At 41.7% G+C, this 24,514-nt stretch overlaps 1 protein-coding gene and 1 pseudogene across 1 annotated transcript in view; one reads left to right on the forward strand and one right to left on the reverse strand.

Moving 5' to 3' along the window:
• Positions 1 to 24,514, reverse strand: part of OIT3 (oncoprotein induced transcript 3) — a 40,217-nt gene that overhangs the window by 7,758 nt on the left and 7,945 nt on the right. Inside the window, exons 4-7 of the mRNA XM_007963096.3 lie at positions 19,909 to 20,031; positions 14,952 to 15,074; positions 13,336 to 13,496; positions 1,367 to 1,782 (exon numbers count right to left, since the gene is read on the reverse strand). Of these exons, the coding sequence (XP_007961287.3) occupies positions 1,367 to 1,782; positions 13,336 to 13,496; positions 14,952 to 15,074; positions 19,909 to 20,031 (823 nt within the window). The remainder of the gene's footprint in view (positions 1 to 1,366; positions 1,783 to 13,335; positions 13,497 to 14,951; positions 15,075 to 19,908; positions 20,032 to 24,514) is intronic.
• Positions 7,532 to 8,810, forward strand: LOC103216015 (nucleophosmin pseudogene; annotated as a pseudogene).

The raw sequence follows: 24,514 nt of genomic DNA on the forward strand, positions 1-24,514 counted from the left end.
ACTGCTATGAGTTTGGGTTTGAGTGTAATTTTCCTAGGAATGTAGGCAATGGCTGTGAAAAGGGCTAGGTCTCCATTGGTACCTCAGGACACCTACAGATCACACCAAGGATCCTTAGGAAATACCATGGAACTCTCTTGTATAAAACGAGTGCAGGGGCCGAGCATGGTGTCTCACACTGTAATCCCAGCACTTTGGGAGGCCAAGGGAGGAGGATCACTTGGGCCCAGGCGTTCAGGACCAGCCCGGGCAACAAAGTGAGACCTTGTCTCCAGAAAAAAAAGAATTAGCTGGGCATGGCCACGTGCATGTGGTCCTGGCTACTTGGGAGGCTGAGACGGAAAGATCACTTGAGCCTGAGGATCGAGGCTGCAGTGTTTGTACCACTGCACTCCAGCCTGGGTGACAGAGCAAGACCCTGCACTGCCCTCCACCCCAAAACCAAACTGCTATATCTATATCTTTCTTCTAAAATCTACCAACTATTTCTTCTCTGTCCTTGACTACCAAACTTCCTAAAAGAGGAATTTACGTTTGCTGCCTCCTTGTCCGCTGTACCCTCAGCCACATGAATGGGATCTCAGCCCCCACCTTCACATGTGCTCTGTCATCTCCGAGTAGGTTACTCAGTCCTACAGTTTCATCTCTAAATTGGGTGATTGTCTGTCCTTCAGTTCTAGTCCTGACCATGTTCCTGAGTCTAACTGATCATGCATTTCCACTGAACACTCACTGAATTTCTCTTCCTAGGCATCCTGCAGGTATCTAAAAAATTAAATTATTCAATATATCATTTTGAATGAACAAATTCAGTATTTTTACCTCAAATCTGCTTTCTATATACATCTTTTCATCTTGGTTAATGGCATCTGGTCAGTCACCTGGGTTAGATCCCTTGGAGCCTTTTTTTTTTTTTTTTTTTTTTTTTAAGATTTTAGGAGTTTCGCTCTTGTCACCCAGGCTGGAGTGCAATGGTGTGATCTTGGCTCACTGCAACCTCCACCTCCCGGGTTCAAGTGGTTTTCCTGCCTCAGCCTCTTGAGTGCTAATTTTTGTATTTTGAGTAGAGATGGGGTTTCACCATGTTGGCCAGGCTGGTGTTGAATTCCTGACCTCAGGTGATCCAATCGCCTTGGCTCCCAAAGTGCTGGGATTACAGGCATGAGCCACTGCGCCCAGCCTAGGAGCCATTTTTGACTCTCCTCTCCTTCACTAGTTTTACCTCCAAAATGTCAGTAAGTGGTTCCTGAACTAATAAAGAGCTGACAGTCGTGCCATGCAGTTTTAGTAAATAACTGGGTGTGCTGTGAACTTAGAGGCTGGATGTGAACTAGGGGTGATGAGACCATTCCTGCAGCAGCATTACCCATCCCGGATGAGGTAGTATTTCAGGACCTCGTCGATCTTGGAGGTGGGGGTGGCGAAGCAGCTCTCCACCAAACTTTCCAAGCCGCTCACGTGCACCAGGGGCTCAATGCCAAAGTAGAGGGAGTCACGAAGCTTGAGGGTAGGCAGAGCTTCCCGGTAAGGTTCCTCAAACTCATTGTCCTTGAAGATCTCCAGAGTGAATGGGAAGATCCCATGATTTCGGCTCATGATTTCCAGTGGGGAGTTTCTAAGGTTGGGAACGTATCCTTCAGAAATGGTGTACAGGCATGGAAACTCGCAGGTCACTGGGATCAGCAGCTTGCTGGTTCGGATGATGACGTCCCCGCTGCTCCCCGGGGTCTGCTTGGGTAGACCTGTCACAAGGTTGCTGGCCACAATCTTGTCATTCACCACCTGAGCCAGGCCAGGGTGAGGAGAGGAAAGAGATTGTCTGTTTATTTCTACAGAGTTTTTTTATCCTCCCCTCTCACCTTAACATTCTACCAGCGTCTATCTACCTCAAAACACATTAGAGATTTGGTTGCCTAAGGCTGAGTTTTGTTTTGTTTTGTTTTTTCCCACTGCCCTCCTCTTTTTATCACGCCATCCTGACTGTTAAGAGTCTTAGGTCTACCAAAACACAGCCAGACTGCTTCTTTAAGTGGGACCCTGTTCTGCTCCTTATCTCTGGGGGGGACCTCCCAACTGGGGCCTCCTACTGGCTCTGCCCATATTCTCCAGCAGACAGAGTTTTGATTTCTACCTGCGATGGAGTGCCAAGGGGGAGGGGTAGGCTGTTTGGACAACTGTTTGGACAACTTAGCCATTTTAGCCTGCAGAGAGTCCAAACTGTCTAGAAGTGGACGCAGTACCCCAGGATGGCATAGCTGCTCTAGGAAAGCATGGCCACATGTCTTCTTTAAGCGGGTCCTCAATCCTTTTCCTCCTGGCTGGGTGAGATCTCCCAAATGGGGTATCCAGTCACCTCCTATAGGTGTGTTCAGGTAAGCAACAGGTCTGTACCCACTGGGATGGAGCTCCCAGAGGAAGGGGCAGGCCACCATCTTTGCTGTTTCAGCAACTTAGCTGTTTCAGCCTCCAGGCTTTGGAGAGCTCAACCTGACTGGGGGGTGATGGAAATTGTACCTCAGCACACTTCAGTTGCTCTATGAAAGCAGGGCTAGACTGCTTCTTTAAGCAAGTCCCCAATCCTTTTCTTCCTGGCTGAGTGAGACCTCCCAACCGGGTTTTCCAACCACCATCTACAGGTATGTTAAGACTGGCAACAGGTCTGTACTGTGCAGGGATGGAGTTCCCAGAGGAAGGGGCAGGCTGCTATCTTTGCTGTTTCACAGTCTTCACTGGTGATACCTCCAGGTACTGGAAAATCTGAGGTGACTAGGGACTGGAGCAGATGCCCAGCTAACCACAGCAACCCTACAGAAAGGTGGCCAGACTGTTAGAAGGGGGGAAAAAAGGCCAACTCAGTACACCTGTAATCCCAGCACTTTGGGGGACCCAGTCAGGTGGATCACCTGGAGTCAGGAGTTCGAGACCAGTAGCCAACATGGTGAAACCCCATCTCTACTAAAAATACACAAAAATTAGCCAAGTGTCATGGCATGGGCCTGTAATTCCAGCTACTCAAGAGGCTGAGGCAGGAGAATCGCTTGAATGCAGGAGGCAAAGGTTGCAGTGAGCTGAGATTGCACCACTGCACTCCAGCCTGGGTGACAAGAGTGAGGGTCCATTTCAAAAAAAAAAAGTGGGAGAACAAAACCCCCCAAACCCCATCCAAAGATCAGCAACATCAAAGACTGAAGGTAAATAAGCCCTCAAAGATGAGAAAGAATCAGTGCAAGAACACAGGGAAAACTCAAAAAGCTAGAGTGCCCTCTCTCCCCCAAATGACTACATCACCACTCCAGCAAGGGTTTGGAATGGGGCTGCAGCTGACATGGCTGAAATAATAGAAGTGGGCCTCAGAATGTGGATAAAAACGAACTTCGCTGAGCTAAAGGAGCATGTTCTAACTCAATGCAAGGAAGCTAAAAATCATGATGAAACATTATAGGAACTGACAAAGTAAATAGCCAAGATGGGCCAGGTGTGGTGTCTCATGCCTGTAATCCCAGCACTTCGGGAGGCCAAGGCAGGTGGATCACAAGGTCAGGAGATCGAGACCATCCTGACTAACACAGTGAAACCCCATCTCTACTAAAAATACAAAAATTAGCTGGGCATGGTGGTGTGTGCCTATAGTCCAGCTGCTGGGGAGGCTGAGGCAGGAGAATGGCATGAACCTGGGAGGCGGAGCTTGCAGTGAGCTGAGATTATGCCACTGCACTCCAGCCTGGATGACAGAGTGAGACTCCATCTCAAAAAAAAAAAAAAAAAAAGAAAAGAAAAGAAAATAGCCAAGATAGAGAAGAGCATAACCAACCTGATAGAGCTAAAAAAAACACAAGAATTTCATAATGCAATTGTAAGTATTAATAGCAGAATGGATCAAGCAGAGGAAAGAATCTCAGAGCTTGAAGACTGTCTTTCTGAAATAAGACAGGCAGACAAGAATAGAGAAAAAGTAATAAAAAGGAATGAACAAAACCTCCAAGAAATATGGGATTATGTAAAGAGACTGAATATACGACTGATTGGAGTACCTGAAAGAGCTGGGAGAATAAAACCAATTTGGAAAACATATTTCAAGATATCCATGAGCGCTTCCCCAATCTTGCTAGACAGGCCAACATTCAAATTCAGGAAATGCAGAGAACCCCAGTAAGACACTCCACAAGAAGATCATCCCTGAGACACAAAATCTTCAGATTCTCCAAAGTTGAAATGAAAGAAAACATGTTAAGGGCAGCCAGGGAGAAAGGCTAAGTCACCTACAAGGGAAGCCCATCAGACTAACAGTGGACCCTTCAGCAGAAACCCTACAGGCCAGGAGAGACTGGGGGCCAATATTCAACATTCTTAAAGCAAAGAATTTTAAATGGCCAGGCACAGTGGCTCGCACCTGTAATCCCAGCACTTTGGGAGGCTGAGGCAGGCAGATCACTTGAGGTCAGGAGTTTGACACCAGCCTGGCCAACATGATAAAACCCCATCTCTACTAAAAATATAAAAATTTGCCAGGCATGTATGTAGTCCCAACTACTCAGGAGGCTGAGGCAGGAGAATCACTTGAACCTGGGAGACAGAGGTTGCAGTGTGCTGAGATCATACCACTGCACTCCAGCCTGGAAGACAAAGCAAGACTCTGTCAAAAGAAAGAAAGAAGGAAAGAAAGAGAGAGAGAGAGAGAGAGAGAGAGAGAGGAAGGAAGAAAAGAAAAGAAAAAGAATTTTCAACCCAGAATTTCATATCCAGCCAAACTAAGCTTCATAAGTGAAGAAGAAATAAGATTCTTTTCAGAAAGCAAATGCTGAGGGTTTCAACCCAGAATTTCATATCCAGCCAAACTAAGCTTCATAAGTGAAGAATAAATAAGATCCTTTTCAGAGAAGCAAATGCTGAGGGAATTTGTTACCACCACACCTGCCTTACTAGAGCTCCTAAGGAAACACTAAATATGCAAAGGTAAAACCACTACCAGCCACTATAAAAACATACTGAAGTACACAATGACAGGATCAAATCCACACATAATAATACTAACCTTAAATGTAAATGGATTAAATGCCCCAATTAAAAGACACAGAGTGGCAAACTGGATACAGAGCTAAGACCCATTGGTATGCTGTCTTCAAGAGATCCATCTCACATGCAAAGACACACATAGGCTCAAAGTAAAGGGATTGAGGAAAATTTATCAAGCAAATGGAAAACAGGAAAAAGCAAGAGTTGCAATCCTAGTTTCCAACAAAACAGACTTTAAATTAGCAAAGATAAAAAAAGACAAAGAAAGGCATCACATAATGATAAAGGGTTCAATTCAACAAGAAGAGGTAACTATCGTAAATATATATGCATCCAACACAGGAGCAACCAGATTCATAAAGCAAGTTCTTAGAAGCCTTCAAAGAGACTTAGATTCCCACACAATAATAGTGGGAGACTTCAACACCCCACTGACAATATTAGACCATCAAGACAGAAATTAGCAAAGATATTTAGGACCTGGACTCAGCTCTCGATCAGTTGGACTTGATAATTATCTATAGAAGTCTTCACCCCAAAACAACAGAATATATATTCTTCTCATCACTACATGGTACTTACTCTAAAACTGACCCATAATCGGAAGTAAAACACTCCTCAGCAAATGCAAAATAACTGAAATCATAACAGTCTCTCAGACCACAGCACAATCAAATTAGAACTCAAGACTAAGAAATTCACTCCAAATCATACAATTACATGGAAGTGTAATAACCTGCTTCTGAATGACTTTTGGGTAAATAATGAAATTAAGGCAGAAATCAAGAAGTTCTTTGAAACTAATGAGAACAAAGATATAACATACCAGAATCTCAGGGACACAGGTTAGGCAGTGTTAAGAGAGAAATTTATAGCACTAAATGCCCACATTAAAAGCTATAAAGATTTCAAGTTAACAACCCAACATCACAACTAAAAGAACTAGAAAACCAAGAGGAAACAAACCCCATAGCCAACAGAAGACAAGAAATAACCAAAATTAGAGGTGAACTGGAAGAGATAAAGACACAAAAAAACCATTCAAAAGATCAACAAATCTAGGAACTGGTTTTTCCAAAAAAGTTAATAAAATAGATAGACCACTAGCTAGACAAGGAAGAAAAGAGAGAAGAATCAAATAAGCATAATCAGAAATGATAAGGGGATATTACCACTGACCCCACAGAAATACAAACAACCATCAGAGAATATTATAAATGCCTCTATGCATATAAGCTAGAAAACCTAGAAGAAATGGATAAATTCCTGGACACATACATCCTCTCAAGACTGAACCAGGATGAAGTTGAATCCCTGAAGAGACTAATAATGAGGCCCTGAAAATGAGGCAGTAATAGCCTACAACCAAAAAAAAAAAAAAAAAAAAAAAAAAAGCCCAGGACCAGACAGATTCACAGCTGAATTCTACACCCTGTACAAAGAAGAGCTGGTACCATTCCTACTGCAACCATTTCAAAAAATTGAAAGGGAGAGACTCTTCCTTAAGTTGTTCTATGAGGCAAGCATTATCCTGAACCAAAATCTGGCAGAGACACAACAAAAAAAGAAAACCTCAGACCAATATCCTTGATGAACATTGATGCAAAAATCCTCAGCAAAATACTGGCAAACTGAATCCAGCAGTACATCAAAAATCTTATTCACCACAATCAAGTAGGCTTCATCCCCAGGATGCAAGGTTGGTTCAACATATGCAAATCAATAAATGTGATACATTACACAAATAAAACTAAAGACAAAAACCATATGATTATCTCAACAGATATAGAAAAGGATTTCAATAAATTTTGGCATCCTTTCATGTTAAAAACTCTCAATAAACTAGGTATTGAAGGAATATACTTCAAAATAATAAAAGCCATGTATGACAAACCCACAGCCAACATCATACTGAATGGGCAAAAGCTGGAAGCATTCCCCTTCAAGACAAGCACAAGACAAAGATGCACTCTCTCACCACTCCTATTCAACATAGTGTTGGAAGTTCTGGCCAGAGCAATCAGGCAAGAGAAAGAAATAAAGGGCATTCAAATAGTAAGAGAGGAGTCAAACTATCCCTGTTTGCAGAAGACATGATTCTATATCTAGAAAACCCTATCATCTCAGCCCAAAAGCTGCTTAAGCTGATAAACAACTTCAGCAAAGTATCAGAATACAAAATCAATGTGCAGAAATACCAGCATTGTTATACACCATCAACAGTCAAACTGAGAGCCAAATAACAAATGAACTCCCATTTGCAATTGCCAGGAAAAGAATACCTAGGAAAACAGCTAACAAGGGAAGTGAAAGATCTCTAAAAGGAGAACTATAAACCACTGCTTAAAGAAATCAGAGATGACACAAACAAATGGAAATACATAGGAAGAATCAATATTATTAAAATGACCATACTGCTCAAAGCAATTTATAGATTCAATGCTTTCCCATTAAACTACCACTGATATTCTTTGCAGAAAAAAAATCTATTTTAAAATTCGTATTGAACCAAAAAAGAGCCTGAATAGCCAAGGCAATCCTAAGCAAATAACAAAGCTGGAGGCATCATGCTACCCAACTTCAAATTATGCTATAGGGGCTACAGTAACCAAAACAGCAAGGTATTGGTACAAGAACAGACACAGATCAATGGAACAGAAAAGAGAACCCAGAAATAAGACTGCACACCTACAACTATCTGATCTTCAACAAACCTGACCAAAACAAGCAATGAGGAAACAGTGCTGGGATACATGGCTAGTCATATGCAGAAAATTGAAACTGGACCCCTTCCTTACACCATATAGGAAAATTAACTCAAGATGGGTTAAAAACTTAAGTGTACCCTGGTGTGATTCCGTCCTGTGCGGCTGTTCTCTTGAGCAGTGGTTGTTTATCTCCGTCCGCCTTCTCTCCCACCTAAGTGTGTGCCGCCACCTGATGGAAGATTCGATGGACATGGACATGGACATGAGCCCCCTGAGGCCCCAGAACTATCTTTTTGGTTGTGAACTAAAGGCTGACAAAGATTATCACTTTAAGGTGGATAATGATGAAAATTAGCACCAGTTATCTTTAAGAACGGTCAGTTTAGGGGCTGGTGCAATGGATGAATTGCACATTGTTGAAGCAGAGGCAATGAATTACAAAGGCAGTCCAATTAAAGTAACACTGGCAACTTTGAAAATGTCTGTACAGCCAACCATTTCCCTTGGGGGCTTTGAAATAACACCACCAGTGGTCTTAAGGTTGAAGTGTGGTTCAGGTCCACTGCATATTAGTGGACAGTACTGAGTAACTGTGGAGGAAGATGCAGAGTCAGAAGATGAAGAGGAGGAGGATGTGAAACTCTTAAGTATATCTGGAAAGCAGTCTGCCCCTGGAGGTAGTAGCAAGGTTCCATAGAAAAAAGTAAAACTTGCTGCTGATGAAGATGATGATGAAGATGATGATGATGATGAAGATGATGAGGAAGCTGAAGAAAAAGTGAAGAAATCTATACAAGATACTCCAGCCAAAAATGGACAAAACTTAAATCAGAATGGAAAAGACTCAAAACCATCATCAACACCAAGATCAAAAGGACAAGAACGCTTCAAAAAAACAGAAAAACTCCTAAAACACCAAAAGGACCTAGTTCTGTAAAAGACATTACAGCAAAAATGCAAGCAAGTATAGAAAAACGTGATTCTCTTCCCAAAGTGGAAGCCAAGTTCATCAATTATGTGAAGAATTGCTTCCAGATGAATGACCAGGAGGCTATTCAAGATCTCTGGCAATGGAGGAAGTCTCTTTAAAAAAAATAGTTTGAACAATTTGTTAAAAAGTTTCCATCTTATTTCATTTCTGTAACAGTTGATATCTGTCCCTTTTGTAATGCAGAGTGAGAACTTTCACTACTATGTTTGATAAATGTTGTCCAGGTTCCATTGCCAAGAATGTGTTGTCCAAAATACCTGTTTAGTTTTTAAAGATGGAACTCCACCCTTTACTTGGGTTTAAGCATGTGTGGAATGTTATGATAGGACATAGTAGTAGCAGTGGTTGGACATGGAAATGGTGGAGAGACAAAAAGATACACATAAAATAAAACTCAGTATTTTCATAAAGTAAAAAAAAAAAAAAACTTAAATGTAAAACCCAAAACTATAAAAATCCTGGAAGACAACCGAGGCAGTACCATTTGAGACATAGGCACAAGCAAAGATTTCATGATGAAGATGTCAAAAGCAATTGCAATAAAAGCAAACATTGACAAATGGGATCTAATTAAATTAAAGAGCTTCTGCACAGCAAAAGAAGCTATCATCAGAGAGAACAGACAACCTACAGAATGGGAGGAAAATTTTTTTTCTCTGATGAAGGTCTAATATCCAGCATCTACAAGAAACTTAAATTTATAAGGAAAAAAACATTAAAAAGTGGAAAAGGACATGAGCAGACACTTCTCAAAAGAAGACATATATGTGGCCAACAAACATATGGAAAAAAAGCTCAACATCACTGATTATTACAGAAATGCAAATCAAAACCACAATGAGATATCATCTGACACCAGTCAGAATGGCTATTAGTAAAAGTCAAGAAATAACATGCTGGTGATGTTGTGGAGAAAAAGGAATGTTTTCACACTGTTTTTGGGAGTGTAAATTAGTTCAACCATTGTGGAAGACCGTGTGGTGATTCCTCAAAGACCCAAAGACAGACCTACCCTTTGACCCAGCAATGCCATTACTGGGTATATACCCAAAAGATTATAAATCGTCCTATTATAAAGACACATGCAATGCACATGTATGTTTACTGCAGCACTATTCACAATAGCAAAGACATGGAATCCACCTAAATGCCCATCAATGATAGGCTGGATAAAGAAAATGTGGTACATATACACCATGGAATACTTGTAGCCACAAAAAAAGAATGAGATCATGTCCTTTGCAGGGACGTGGATGGAGCTGAAGGCCATTATCCTTAGCCAACTAACACAGGAACAGAAAACCAAACACCATATGTTCTCACTTATAAGTGGGAGCTAAATGATGAGAACACACTGACACATAGTGGGGAACAGCACACACTGGGGCCTATCAGAGAGTGGAAGGCAGGAGGAGGGAGAGAAGCAGGAAATATAACTAACAGGCAGTAGTCTTAATACCTGGGTGATGAAATAATTTGTATAACCAACCCCCATGACACACATTTACCTATGTAACAAACCTGCACATGCTGCACATGTACCCCTGAGCTTAAAATAAAAATAAAAATAAAACTCAGCTTCAAAGACAGTATGGTATACAAGAGTAAGAAATGATCTGTGGTCGGCTGGGCACGGTGGCTCATGCCTGTAATCCCAGCACTTCAGGAGGCCGAGGTGGGTGGATCACGAGGTCAGGAGCTCAAGACCAGCCTGATCAACATGGTGGAACCTTGTCTCTACTAAAAATATAAAAATTAGCTGAGCGTGGTGGCACACACCTATAGTCCCAGCTACTTGGGAAGCTGAGGCAGGAGAATTGCTTGAACCTGGGAGGTAGAGGTTGTGATGAGCTGAGATTGAGCCACTGGACTCCAGCCTGGGCAACAGAGTGAAACTCCGTCTCAAAAAAAAAAAAAAGAAAAAAGAAAAAAGAAATGATCTGTGGTCAGGAAGGGACGAGTGTGATGATGAGACTAGAACTCATTAGTGGCTGACATCTCTCCTCATCCATCATTCCCATCTTCATTTACCCATCCTTCAATGCCTCACTCAAACTCATCTCTTCTATGAAGTCCCCCCAGGTTTACCATGTACAGTTGATGCCCATTATTCGTGCATTTAGTATGTGTGAATTCATCTAGCAGCTAACATTTATTTATAACCCCAAAATCAGTACTCACTATGCTTCTGAGGTTATTCCCAGAATGTGCACAGTGGCACATTCCCAGCTGAGGTCCAACAAGGCACCACTGCCTTCTTGTTTTAGCTCTCATACTGTAAACCAGGATCCTTTTTGTGATCTACAGAACGGCATGCTTTTGCATGTATGTGTTTTGTGAGCAATGTTGCTGTTGAAAGGCACCCACACGTGCAGTGCAGATGGGCTGTCTAGTGATCCCAAGCACAAGGAGGCTATGACAGCCTTACAGGGAAAATGGGAAAATAGGTGTTTGATAAACTCCAGATATGAGTTGCAGTGCTGCTGGCCATGAGTGCAATGTTAATGAATCTATAATGCATGTTAAATAAGGTATCTTTAAACGGAAACACACACAGAACAAGACTGTTAACTGATCGGTTAACAAAAATGTTGTAACCAGAGGATTACAGGAACCTAACCCGGTGTTTCCCCTAGGAGCAATGCTTAATTGCTAAAGAAATTAGCTTCCGTATTACCTAATTCATTGCTTGTGGCAGCTTGGTAGAACATAACTACTGTGAATAACAAGAATCAACTGTAACTTAAACTCACATGGCTCTCATTTAGAACTTCTCTCTACCTCCTAATTAGCCCATTATTATACATGGCTTTATATACTAACTATTGGTATTATACAGCCTAGCTCTTTGTTGTGTACTTTTTAATAAATAAGAAAATAATACCAAAAAAAAAAAAAAAAAAAAAGGCTGGGTGCAGTGGCTTACACCTGTAATCCCAGCACTTTGGGGGTCTGAGGCAGGTGGATCACCTGAGGTCAGGAGTTCAAGACCAGCCTGACTAACATGGTGAAATCTCGTTTCAACAAAAATACAAAAATTAACCGGGCGTGGTGGCAGGTGCCTATAATCCCAGCTACTTGGGAGGCTGAGGCAGAAGAATTGCTTGAACCCAGGAGGCGGAGGTTGCAGTGAGTCAAGATTGTTCCATTGCCAGCCTGCGCAAATAAGAGCAAAACTCCATCTCAAAAAAAAGAAAAAAAAAAAGAGTTTTACACATTACTTCTTGGGCAGCCCCACACATTCCTTTAGAGTATTACTCATAATAACCGATCTATGCAGAATCAGCGAATCCAAAGCTCTGGTATTTTAGAAAAGGACAGCTTCCGCCCGTTCTGTTTCTTTCAGGAATTTTAGACCTGGTGATGCGGCGGCAGCACGACCTTGTGTGAACTCTTGCACACTCCGAATTTCGGCTGTGGCATTTACCGGATGGTTTTCAGTTCTTTATCTCCAGATTCCTCTGCTCTGCCGTACATGGGAGACTAGCGCCAACCTACCATGCGGCATGTCCATTTGATTATCCACCGATATGATCAACATAACTTGCCTCAAGTGGGACCACCTGCTCCTTGAATATCCCCCACTTGTCTCACTGCAAGTCGAATCAGCTTTCTGATTTTCATTTAGTTAGAGTCATAAATAAATATTCATTTAACCAAATGATCGCAAAGGCCTCCGTGCTGATCCACATGCAGGCCCCGTCTGCTCTATCCATCTTGCAAGCTGCTGTCAGATCATGGCATTCATCACCACAGTCCCTGCCTAAACCCATTTCTGTGGGATCAAATCCAGACGGCTCACCCTAGCACACAAGGCAGGCCTTTGGAAGCTCAGCCCGCCCCATCTACTTTTCCGGTTTCATTTTCCAGTAGGAATTCCCGGCCAATCCGGCTGCACTCTCCACATACTTCCGCACAGGCCTGCATATCCCCTCTCAGAGACTAGCTCACTTGTTTCCCATCTGAAAGGCCCTTTCTTTTCCTCTCTGCTGTGTAAACCACATACACACTTCCACCTGGATCCAAGTCCCACTTGTCTTGACTGCTCCTGTGTTTGTCCCTTGACTGGACTCCTACAGGACCTGTCATCAGTCTCACTGTTCATCCTTTCCTTACATTTTCTGTATCATCATCTCAATTTTGCTGTGCAAGTTCCTAAAAGGCAGGATTTCATACATGTCTAACTCTCCAGCACAGGGCTGTGTGCAGATTTTGGGATGAAAATATAAACCTTTTCACTCAACCTGGTTCAATACTTGAACTCTCCACCATAAATGAACCATCATCTGTATTAGTTACTTTCTTCAAATAAAATAATTGGTCAGAGGGGATGTAGCCAGGCTTCCAGTACCACTGGTACTGATGCATTCAGGAAAATGTCTGCGCATACTGGAGAGATGGGGTATTTGAAAACAGGAATAGCAGAATTCTTCACAGTGCCAGGACCACAGCAGATGCTCAAGAACATGTTGGTTAAATGAATGACATAAGATGTTTTGAGCTCAAATCTTTTGTGCGTAAATATCTCATCGATGACACAAGCCACATGGCATACCTCTGTCCACTACCTCCCAAATAACCGGCTTTTGGCCATTCCCCGAGTGCCCTCCAGGAGGAACCTACATCGACCACTGTACCACACGTCTTGAGAGAGAAGAGGATGTTGACATGGGTGCCGTTGGACACTCCTCGGCAGGAGGTGTTGGTCAGGAAGAGCTCCAGGCCACCAACCAGCTCCCTGGGGATGCTCACTTCAATGGCATTTGATTTGCACAACACAGGGACTGCAGAGAAAAGAGGCCACTGTTAGAGCCAGGAAACCTGAATCGAGAGGAAGGATTTTAGGAGAAATAATTTCACCCTCACACAACCTGAGCTTTTTGTTCCATCCCCAAGGAAATCAGAGGGGCTGAAAACAAGTTGGTGAATAAAACCACTATTCCTAACTCCCAAGATTATGGTGAAATAATGTTCCTCAAATATATGGTTCCCTGAATTAGGAAATACCAGGTTTGACTTTCAATTCACCAAACATTGGTTTCCAAGTGTAGCCAGCATAACTCTGTGAACTGAAACACCTAAGAGATTAACTTTCAGCACAAACACAGTTTATTGGCAATACAGAAAAAGTGCTGCTTTGATATAGGCCTAAGGTACATAACGATACTGCTGTGACTTTACCATTAATTACTGCCTAGTAAAACAGAGACAATAAAAACAGTGTTAGTGCACTTGGGAAAGGCTTCCAAATTGTCCTTGCATTGCTCAGGAAACCATAAACTCTGACTATAAATTTCACCACTTTAGCTTAATATAAAAAAGATTGCTTTTCCTTAGCATTCCCAGGTTCTTCTCTAGACTCTGCAAATATCCTGAAAAGAATACTTGAGTTCTGTCAGCGTCCAATACATGAAGACACATACGATGGTGTAGTGGTGCAAAGAAATCAGACACAGGTGCCCCTTACATGTTTGGTAGATGAATGGATGAATATTCTGGACATCAGGAACTAGATTTCCAGGCCAGGCGCGGTGGCTCATGCCTGTAATCCCAGCACTTTGGGAAGCCGAGGAGGGCGGCTCACTTGAGGTCAGGAGTTCGAGAGCAGCCTGGCCAATATGGTGAAACCCCACCTCTACTAAAAACACAAAAATTAGCCAGGCACGGTGGCACAAGCCTGTAATCCCAGCTACTCAGGAGGCTGAGGAAGGAGAATTGCTTGAACCCAGGAGGTGGAGGTTGCAGTGAGCTGAAATCACATCACTGCACTCTATCTGAGCAACAGAGTGAGACTCTGCCAAAAAAAAAAAAAAATTAGATTTCCAGAAAATAATTATTAGAGGATTGTTAACCCTCATATCCTAAGTGTAGGGAGAGGAATATGTTCCTCAGGGCTTTCAACTGAGTTCACTTAGTTTCAACCCTGTTAGAAAAGAGAGGAGCTGTATCAATGACTTATGCTTCCATATTGAGTATTAGTCATACAACTAACCATAGAAAGTAGTCAAAAACCAAAGATAAACAGCAAAGGAAAGTTAACTTTCTGGTAATCCTTTCTTAGATATCTTCTCTGTTAAATGATTCCAGAGTGATGATTCAGCAATATACACTGCTCAAAGAGCCATTGTTCTAAAAGATGAGAACCCTGACACACTTGGGGGAGGAAGACAAAGAGCTTTGGGAGAGGAAGAAGTGCAATCAGAGTAGAGACAAGCCCCCCACTCCGCCCCATGTACTACCTTGGCAAGTGTGGTTATCCTCAGACAGCACCAGGCCCCGGGGACATTCGCACTGGTAGCCTTTCTCAGACCCAAGGCAAGAGTGGCTGCAGCCACCATTGTTATTGTGGCATCCTTCAATGTCTGCAGTAGAAGCCAACAGAAAAGGGAATCATCTTGCAACCCTCTACTCCAAGAATTCTGGCACTTTGCATCAGGGATTATACTTAACTTATGGCAGCATCCCTGGTGCCTAACCTAGTGACTGAGACATTCGGGCAAGACCTCAAAGAATGTTTATGAAATATCATAGCTACAAAGAGCAATCTTCCAATATCTGTAACTCTACCCAATTAAGCTGGTCAGGAATTTTGTAGCATGTCCTTCAGTTTGGGTTTGTCTGATGTTTTTCTTATGGTTAGCCGGGGGTTATGAGTTTTTAGGACTAGGACCCAAAAGTGATTTCTTATTTGCTGTAACATTTAATCCAACCAATTCGACATTTTATAGAGCATTATTGACGTAAAAGAGACTGACAGAATACAAATTCACCTGAATTGGCTGGATAGATCTGACTTATTGTGGACTGGCTGGGTCACCTGGCCCTCTCCTCAAATATCTAGGACAAGAGCACTGGGGGTAAAGGGCTTTGGGCTGACAGCACACTATAAAAATGAGGCCTGGACAACATGCTGAGTCCATTCAACGAAATTCTTGGTGATTGTCCTCTTATGAGATGGTTTTGTTTAATTTTCCCTTTTTAATGTTTTGCATGTTCAAAAAGCAAACTCAAGGCAATGGACAAAAAGGAAAAATATTCCATTGAAAACTAAAGAATCTATAAGGTGATTTCATGTTTAACAGAGAAAAAAAAATGACCTTTGTGGGACTTGGACATTATCTTCTAGGTCAGAGGTTGTCAAATTCTAATCTGCTACACATTATTACAAATAAAGTTTTATTGGCACATAGCCATGTGCATTCATTTACCAGTATGGCTGCTTTCTCACTACAAGAACAGAGTTGAGTAGTTTCTACAGATTCTGTATGGTCCACAAAGCCTAAAGTATTTATCATCTGACCTTCGGAGAAAAGTTTGTTGACCCCTGTTCTAGGTTAAAATAAAGAAAGGGAATGCTTTCAAAACATCTGAGATGCTCAGGGAAAGATAAAAACTGATTTCCAGTTATAGCAATAACTCTCTCCGTTCAATAATAGTTTTTAAAAAGCAGTTATTTGGAACATCAATAAATTAACTTAGGATGAATTAGTTTTTGTGAAATGTATATAGAGAAAAATATGCCAAGGAATTACTCTTCGCAACACTTAAAAGAGATTAAGTAATACTAGTTTATATATCTGTATTTTTTGTTTGTTTGTTTTTTGTATTTTTAGTAGAGACGGGGTTTCACTGTGTTAGCCAGGATGGTCTCGATCTCCTGACCTCGTGATCCGCCCATCTTGGCCTCCCAAAGTGCTGGAATTACAGGCGTGAGCCACCACGCCTGGCCATTATACATCTGTATATTTTTGAAGGATAAAAGCATACCTAAGGGCTTTTGAAATGGCTGAAGATTATATTTAACACTATAGAAGAAAGCACAAAAATATGTTGTAAGATGTTAAAATGAACATTAATAGCACTTTTTTTCCTTAAAAATTACCTTCCTTAAGTCATTTTATTTCTCTGAGTCACAATTTCAATATCTGTAAAATGAAGAAGTTGTACTAAATGTTCACTCAGGATATTTCCAGGTCTAAAAATACAAAATATAAAAGAAACTGAAAATTTAAATTAGCTTAAAATATTTAAGTCTCTCAGGAAGATATACCAAAATGTTTAGAATGGCTATGGATTGTGGGTCATTTTAATTATTTTTCTCTTGCTCCTCTGTATTTTATTCTATACTTTTGTGATAAAACAAAACAGGCAGGTGTGGTAGCTCACACCTGTAATCCAGCACTTTGGGAGGCCAAGACAGGTGGACTGTGTGAGCTTAGGAGTTCAAAACCAGCCTGGCCAACATGGTGAAACCCTGTCTCTACTAAAAATTAACTGGGCATGGTGGCAGGCACCTGTAATCCCAGCTACTCAGGAAGTTGAGGGAGGAGAATCGCTTGACCTGGGAGGCAGAGGCTGCAGTGAGCTGAGATCGCCCCACTGCACTCTAGCTTGGACAACAAAGTGAGACTCTGTCTTAAAAATAATAATAATAATAATAATAAATAAGTAAGACAAAAAAATAAAAATTACTTAAAAACTAACAAGAGCTGAATTAATGCAGGAACAGAAAAATACTGCATGTTCTCACTTGTAAGTGGGAGCTAAACAATGGGTACACACAGGCATAAAGATGGGACAAATATAAACTATATAAAAATAGACACAGGGAGCCTGGCACAGTGACTCACACCTGTAACCCCAGCACTTTGGGAAACCAAGGCAGGCGGATTGCTTGAGCTCAGGAGTTCGAGAGCAGCCTGGCCAACATGGTGAAACCCTGTTTCTACAAAAATACAAAAATTAGCTTGGCGTGGTGGTGCATGCCTATAGTCCCAGCTTCTCGAGAGGCTGAGGTGGGAGGATCACCTGAGCTCAGGGAGGCAGAAGCTACGGTGAACCAAGATGGCACCACTGTACTCTAGCCTGGGTGACAGATTGAGACCTTGTCTCAAAAAAAAAAAAAAAAAAAAAAGACACTGGGAACTCCAAAAGGTGGGAGGAGGGAGCAGGGTGAGGGTTGAAAAACTACCTATTGGGTACTATATTCACTATTTGGGTAACAGGCTCAATAGAAACCCAAACCCCAGCATTAAGCAATGTCTCCATGTAACAAACCTGTGCATCTACCCCCTGAATCTAAAAAAAAAAAATTAAAAAGGCCATTTTTTTTTTAAAAAAATGAACATGTAATTATCAAATAGCTTAGCTAAAGAAACATATATGTTTGGACTATCAATAAAACTTAAGGGTTATAAACAGGAATATTAATCCTAAAGTATAACTCACACTTAATTTTCATCTTCTGCTAAAAAATTTTTTCAGTTATGGTTATTAGGTTTTAAGATTATATGAGGCAGGATTAACTGCAATCTTTCCAATAAAGTACTCATAAATAATTACAAATGTTTTTATGGAACATTTTATTAACATTCAAATATGCAAAGATTCGTACATAAAATAATTAAGATTTAAGGAGGACTCTGGACATTACCCCCATTCAATAAAGTTTAAAATACATTTAGCCTTATTATAAGGAACACTTATAGTGTTTTATTATTTTGAATATAGCTAGAATAAAGTGAACTTTTGTAAGTAGTACCACAGCTCTATTATTCCACAAATTTAATTATCCTAAGGAACAAATATATATCCTCTGTAAATAATAACAATTATACCATTTATCTCTCCATGTAATCTGCAGGGTGTCATGAGAACTCTGACTTATTAAAGTAGAAGCGATGGAATTTTTTTTTTTTTTTTTTAAGATAGAGTTTCTCTTTGTTGCCCAGACTGGAGTGCAGTGGCGCTATCTCAGCTCACTGCAACCTCTGCCTCCCAGGTTCAAATGATTCTTGTGCCTCAGCCTCCTGAGTAGTTGGGATTACAGGCACCCACCATCATACCTAGCTAATTTTTGAATTTTTAGTAGAGATGGGGTTTTACCATGTTGGCCAGGCTGATCACCAACTCTTGACCTCAAGTGATCCACCCACCTCAGTCTCCCAAAGTACTGGGATTACAGGCATGAGCCACCGTGCCTGGTGAATTTTAGCTGTGACAATTTGCAAGGGTAAATGTGCCTTAGAGAAGGGATATTATCTAAGTTTCATATAATAATGGTAGGCAATTTCCATTTCAATTATTTGATATATATTATGAATTCTTTTTTGTTATTAGTTATATAAATGTATAAAGTCCTATAAAATGTCTGCTATTAAAAACAGATCTAAAAGTAAAATTAAATAGATTATTTTATTTACCCCCCAAACTGTATTTATCTCCCATAAACACAAAGCATATGGGGAGGAGAGGAAATGGCTTAAACTTCCAAGATGATAAAAGTCACCCGTGGAACTTGTTGAAAACACAAACTCTAAGGCCCCATCTTAGCTCCTCTGAAGCTGAGGCTGCAGGAGAGGGTCTCGGAGGGGCTGAGTGTAAAAGCCCCAGGTGCTTCTCAGCAGCAGGGAAGTTTGGGAAACACAGCTGTCGGCCAGTGGTTATGCTACTGCCTCTATTACCTGGCTAGTCCAGGTGTGCTCCTTGGACCAGCAGCATAGGTGATTCCTAGAACGTCTTTAAAAATGCAATATATTGACCTGATCTCAGACCTACTAAATCAGAATCTGCATTTTGACAAGATCCTAAGTGATTCATGGGCACATTAAAGTTTGAGAAATACCGAATATCCCCCACCCCTTTTTTTTTTTGAGATATTTTCTCTCTGTTGCCCAGGCTGGAGTGCAGTGGCGCAATCATAGCTTAATGCAGCCTCAAACTCTTGGGCTCAAGTAATCCTCAGTCTTCTGAGTGGCTGAGACTACAAGCATGCACCACCATACCCAGCTAATTTTTATTTTTTAATTTTTTGTAGTGATAGTGTCTTACTATGTTGCCCAGGCTGGTCTTTCAAACTCCTGGCCTCAAGTGATCCTCCCACTCCAGCCTCCCAGAGTGCTGTGATTTCAGGCATGAGCACTGCACCTGGCCAGAACACCCTATTTTTATTTCTCATATAAAAATGTGGCTTTCTGCCTCTTGCAAAATTCGCTCCTGTTAAATCTTAGAGACAAAATCAAAACTGAATTCTGTCCACAGTGTGAGTATTCTCAATGTTGATGAACCCCTTTGTCGTTTCTTTGCACAGTCAAACTGTTGCTCTCTTCGGACACTAAGGCAGTTTCCTGAACATCAGAGAATAAGCCAGTGGCTTCCTTTGGCTCTTGATTTGGGTCCCTTCTTGCCCATTCTCACCTTCACAAGTCTTGCCATCACTTCTCAGCACACGGCCAACCCCACACTCACAGCGGTAGGAGTTTTTGAGGTTCACACAGATCTCACTGCAGCCACCATTGTTTTGCTCACATTCATTTTCATCTGCAGAAGAGAAACCACACTGTTCCTATACTGGTGAGTGATTCAGCCTTTCCCAAACCCCCGGGCAGAGTTTCCACATCTTTTCAGATCCTGTTGATGGACCTTCCACCACCCAGCTCCCCCTCTGATCCAGTATCATCACTCCCATCTACCTGATCTCCTTACCACGTTATTGGTTCATCTGCCCTTTACTGAGTGGAAGGTACCTAATTGCTTGCCAATTACTTTCTCTTCAGGGAAAAACAATGGGAAAATGAAGTTCCTTTTGTGTCCTGGGTACACCTACTTATTTGTATTGGCGAATTTCACTTTCTTTAATGAGTTCCTGAGAAGTTGCTAAATAAATACAAACTTATAAAGTAAATTGTTTTAAGTCATGAGAGGAGCTTACATTACAGAAGGAAATAGCTGATAAAATATTTTGTAAGGCAATTTTCTTTTATAATATGAACTATTGCCCTCAAAATCTGTTTTTTAAATTAGTATATTCTCACACTGTACTCAAGCAATGGTTGCTAATCTTTTTAAGAATCTGATGAAGGGTATGGACTCTTGCTGTAAAAAAACGCACAGTTGGCAGAAAATGTCTATGCCTTTCTTTCTACAAACAAGGAAAGGGAAGCTTGGGAGCTAAATTTGTCATGGTCCTCAGGAATAACAGGCCTAGATAGGACATAAACCATGGACTGAGGTTTAAACACCCATGCGGTGACAGGAGTCATGACCTTGGCCCCAGGAGAGGAGACAAGCTGTGACTGAAACCCTGCTTCAGTCTAGAACCCCAGAAAATGTATCCCCTCAATGAGATGGGGAGAACTTTGCCCAGTGGCCCAGGGAAACAATAAGGAAACTGCCCAAGGCTCTAGGAGAAAGAAAAGCCTTCACAAACAATGGAAGCCCCAAGCCAGGGCTCTGCCATGGCTCAAGTATGGATTTACACTTCCCACACGGTATGGGGAATCTTGAAGCTGAGAAATTGATGGAAAATTTGGCCTGGTCTGATAAAGAATCTGTGATGCCAACAGAAGCATTTGAAAAAGTGCTCTGTGTAAAACTTCCTCAAACCAGGTGCTGTGGTTTGGATATTTGACCCCTCCAAGTCTCATAGTGAGATTTTTCTTTTTTTTTTGGGACAGAGTCTCTGTCACCCAGACTGGAGTGGAGTGGCATGATCTCACCTCACCGCAACCTCCGCCTCCAGGTTTCAAGCGATTCTCCCGCTTCAGCCTTCCGAGTGGCTGGGATTACAGGCACGCGCCACCACGCCCAGCTAATTTTTGTATTTTTAGTGGAAACGGGGTTTCACCATGTTGGCCAGGCTGGTCATGAACTCCTGACTTCAAGTGATCCAACTGCCTTGGCCTCCCAAAGTGCTGGGATTACAGACATGAGCCTCCATGCCTGGCCTCATATTGAGATTTGATCTCATGTTGGAGGTGAGGCCTAATGGGAGGTGTTTGGGTCTTGGAGGCAGGTCCCCTGTGAATGGCTTGGTGCTATCTTTGCAGTAATGAGTGAGTTCTTGCTCTATTAGTTTAGTTTCAGCATGTTTAAAAGGAGCCTGCCACCTCCCCCTTCTCACTCTCACTTCCTGTCTTGCCATGAGATCTCTGCACATGCCAGCACCCTTCACCTTCCTCCATGAGTGGAAGCAGCCTGAGGCCCTCCCCAGATGCTCAGTCCCCCAGCCAGCAGCATTATAAACCAAATAAACCCATTTTCTTTATAAATTACCCAGCCTCAGGTATTCCTTTATAGCCACACTAAACAAAGATACCAGATGACAAGAGTGGTGTCCTACAGAAAAAAAACTACAACAGACGATGGTTTGCCACAAGACACTTAAATGAGGAATGATCCACTGTGAGACAGCGTTGGCGTGATCATTGGAGGCTTTGAACTGGAAATAACAGAATTATCCAGAAAAGTCCATAATACAAGTATTTAAAGAATTAGTAAAAAGATAAAAGAAAGGATAATAAGCAAAATAAAAGAAGTGTGTAAAAAGACAAGGCAGAACTGAAAACAAACAAACAGAACTTGTAGAAATGCAAAATGTAGTTGATAATATTAAGAATCTTTATCAAGGCCCCTTCTTTCCCTTTCCTCATTATGTTGCCTGGAAAGTAGATGGTTAGAGGCTCACAGCCTTCCTGGATGTGGACATGGTGACACCCATGCTTGGGTAGGTCCCTTAGAAGCCTCCATTCCAAGCCTGGACTGCTTATCTTATGAGAGAGAAATAAACTTCTACTTTTTAAAGCCGTCATTATTTGGGGGTTTATTGTTTATAGCTAGTGAAGACACTCTATGCCCAAGCAGTTCCATTCTTACGGGTACCTGCTAGAGAAAATCTCACACACTGGGTAAGGTATCATTTTTATGTTAATTCTAAGAACACACAAAACAATGCTATCTACTGTTATGGGTACATACATAAATAATAAAAGCATTAAAATGGGACCAGAAGAACACATGCTAACTTCAAAACAATGATTACCCCTGGAGGGTGAGAGAAGAAAGCAGGATGGGGTAGGATGGCTTTATTGTATTTACAAAATTGTATTTAAATTAAAAGAAAAAGAGGGCTGGGCACGGTGGCTCATGCCTGTAATCCCAGCACTTTGGGAGGCCAAGGTGGGTGGATCACCTGAGGTCAGGAGCTCAAGACCAGCCTGGCCAACATGGTGAAACCCTGTCTCTACTAAAAATTCAAAAAATTTAGCCGGGCGTGGTGGTGGGCACCTGTAATCCTAGCTACTCTGGAGGCTGAGGCAGGAGAATCACTTGAACCCAGGAGATGGAGGTTGCAGTGAGTTGAGATGGTGCCATTGCACTCCAGCCTGGGCAAAAGAGTGAAACTCTAACTCAAAAAAAAAAAAAAAACAAAAAAAACAAAAAGGAAGCAAAACTTAACTCTAGTTAAATCTAGGTACATGAGTGTCTGTTATATTATTTTCTTGTATGCTGCCTGAACAAATTATATAATTTAAAATAAATAATTAAAATTATTACATTTAAATAAAAACTAAAGGAAAACGGACACATGCTCACAAACACAAAACACTGTCTACAGTTTCAGAGGATTCACCTCCCTGAAGTCCCACAGATCCCACATAGGAACTTGGGGCTTTGATAGAAAAAGATTGTCTAAGATAAGTTAAGGAAGAGAAGTGAATGATATGCTACCTTTGATGTTTAAAAATGGCCAATAAGTAAACATATTGATATGGTTTGGCTGTGTCTGCACCCAAATCTCACCCTGAATTGTAATAATCCCCACGTGTCAAGGGTGGGGCCAGGTGGAGATAACTGAATCACGGGTGCAGTTTCCCCCACACTGTTCTCTTGGTAGTGAGTCAGTCTCACGAGATCCAATGGTTTTATAAATGGGAATTCCCCTACGCATGCTCTCCTGCCTGCTGCCATGTAAGATGTGACTTTGCTTCTCCTCATCTTCTGCCATGATTGTGAGGCCTCCCTGGCAATGTGGAACTGTGAGTCAATTACACTTCTTTCCTTTATAAATTTCCTTTATAAATCTAGGCTTGGGTATGCCTTTACTAGCAGCATGAGAACAGGCTAATACACATATATATATTTGAATTTTAAAATCTGACTGTAGAAACCCTGGAAGCACATATAAGAAAATAATACAACCGTTTCCTTGGGATGGAGTTGGGGAAGAGGGAAATGGGGCAAGAGGGTGACTGAGAGCTAGACAGCCTGCTGTATACTTTTTCATGTTGTTTAATTTGAGAACCATTTAAATGTATTACCTCTTCAAGAGCTGTATTAAAACAAAAGCAAAGAAATTCATAAACAACTCCTGGTTTAAAATAAAGCCAAATATTTTTGAACAGGAATACATGAGGGTAGGGAGAAACCTCAGGAACCACCATTGCCCCTACCCCAAGCCATTTAGCATTAAATCACATACTCAGAATCAACCACACCAGACCCCCTAACAACTCCTATGGCAGGGCTGAAACCTGCTCCACAGGATGGTCAGTGGGGTTCATTTAGGAGGTTTTATTTATTGATGTATTTATGATTTTTTTTTTGTTTGTTTAGACAGGGTCTTGCCCTTCTGCCCAGGCTAGAGTGCAGTGACGCAATCGGAGCTGACAGCAGCCTTAAATTCCTGGGCTCAAGCAATCCACCTGCCTCAGCTGAAACTTCAGCTACTTTGGAAGGCTGCCACTATGGCTGGCTAATTTATTTTTTATTTTATAGAGATGGGGTCTCACTATGTTGCCCAAGCTAGTCTTAAACTCCTGGTCTCAAGCAATCCTCTTGCTTCCTCCTCCCAAAGCACTGGGATTACAGGCATAAGCCATTGCCCCTGGCTCATTTAGGAGACTGAAGAGCAAAAGCTCTTCTAAAACAAGAAGCCACTTGGGCCCAGGATGTCGAAGCTGCAATAAGCTGAGATCACACCACTGCACTCCAGTCTGGGTGACAGAGCAAGATCCTGTCTCAA

Source organism: Chlorocebus sabaeus, chromosome 9 (assembly GCF_047675955.1).
Source record: "Chlorocebus sabaeus isolate Y175 chromosome 9, mChlSab1.0.hap1, whole genome shotgun sequence".
In the NCBI taxonomy this organism is placed as follows: domain Eukaryota; kingdom Metazoa; phylum Chordata; class Mammalia; order Primates; family Cercopithecidae; genus Chlorocebus; species Chlorocebus sabaeus.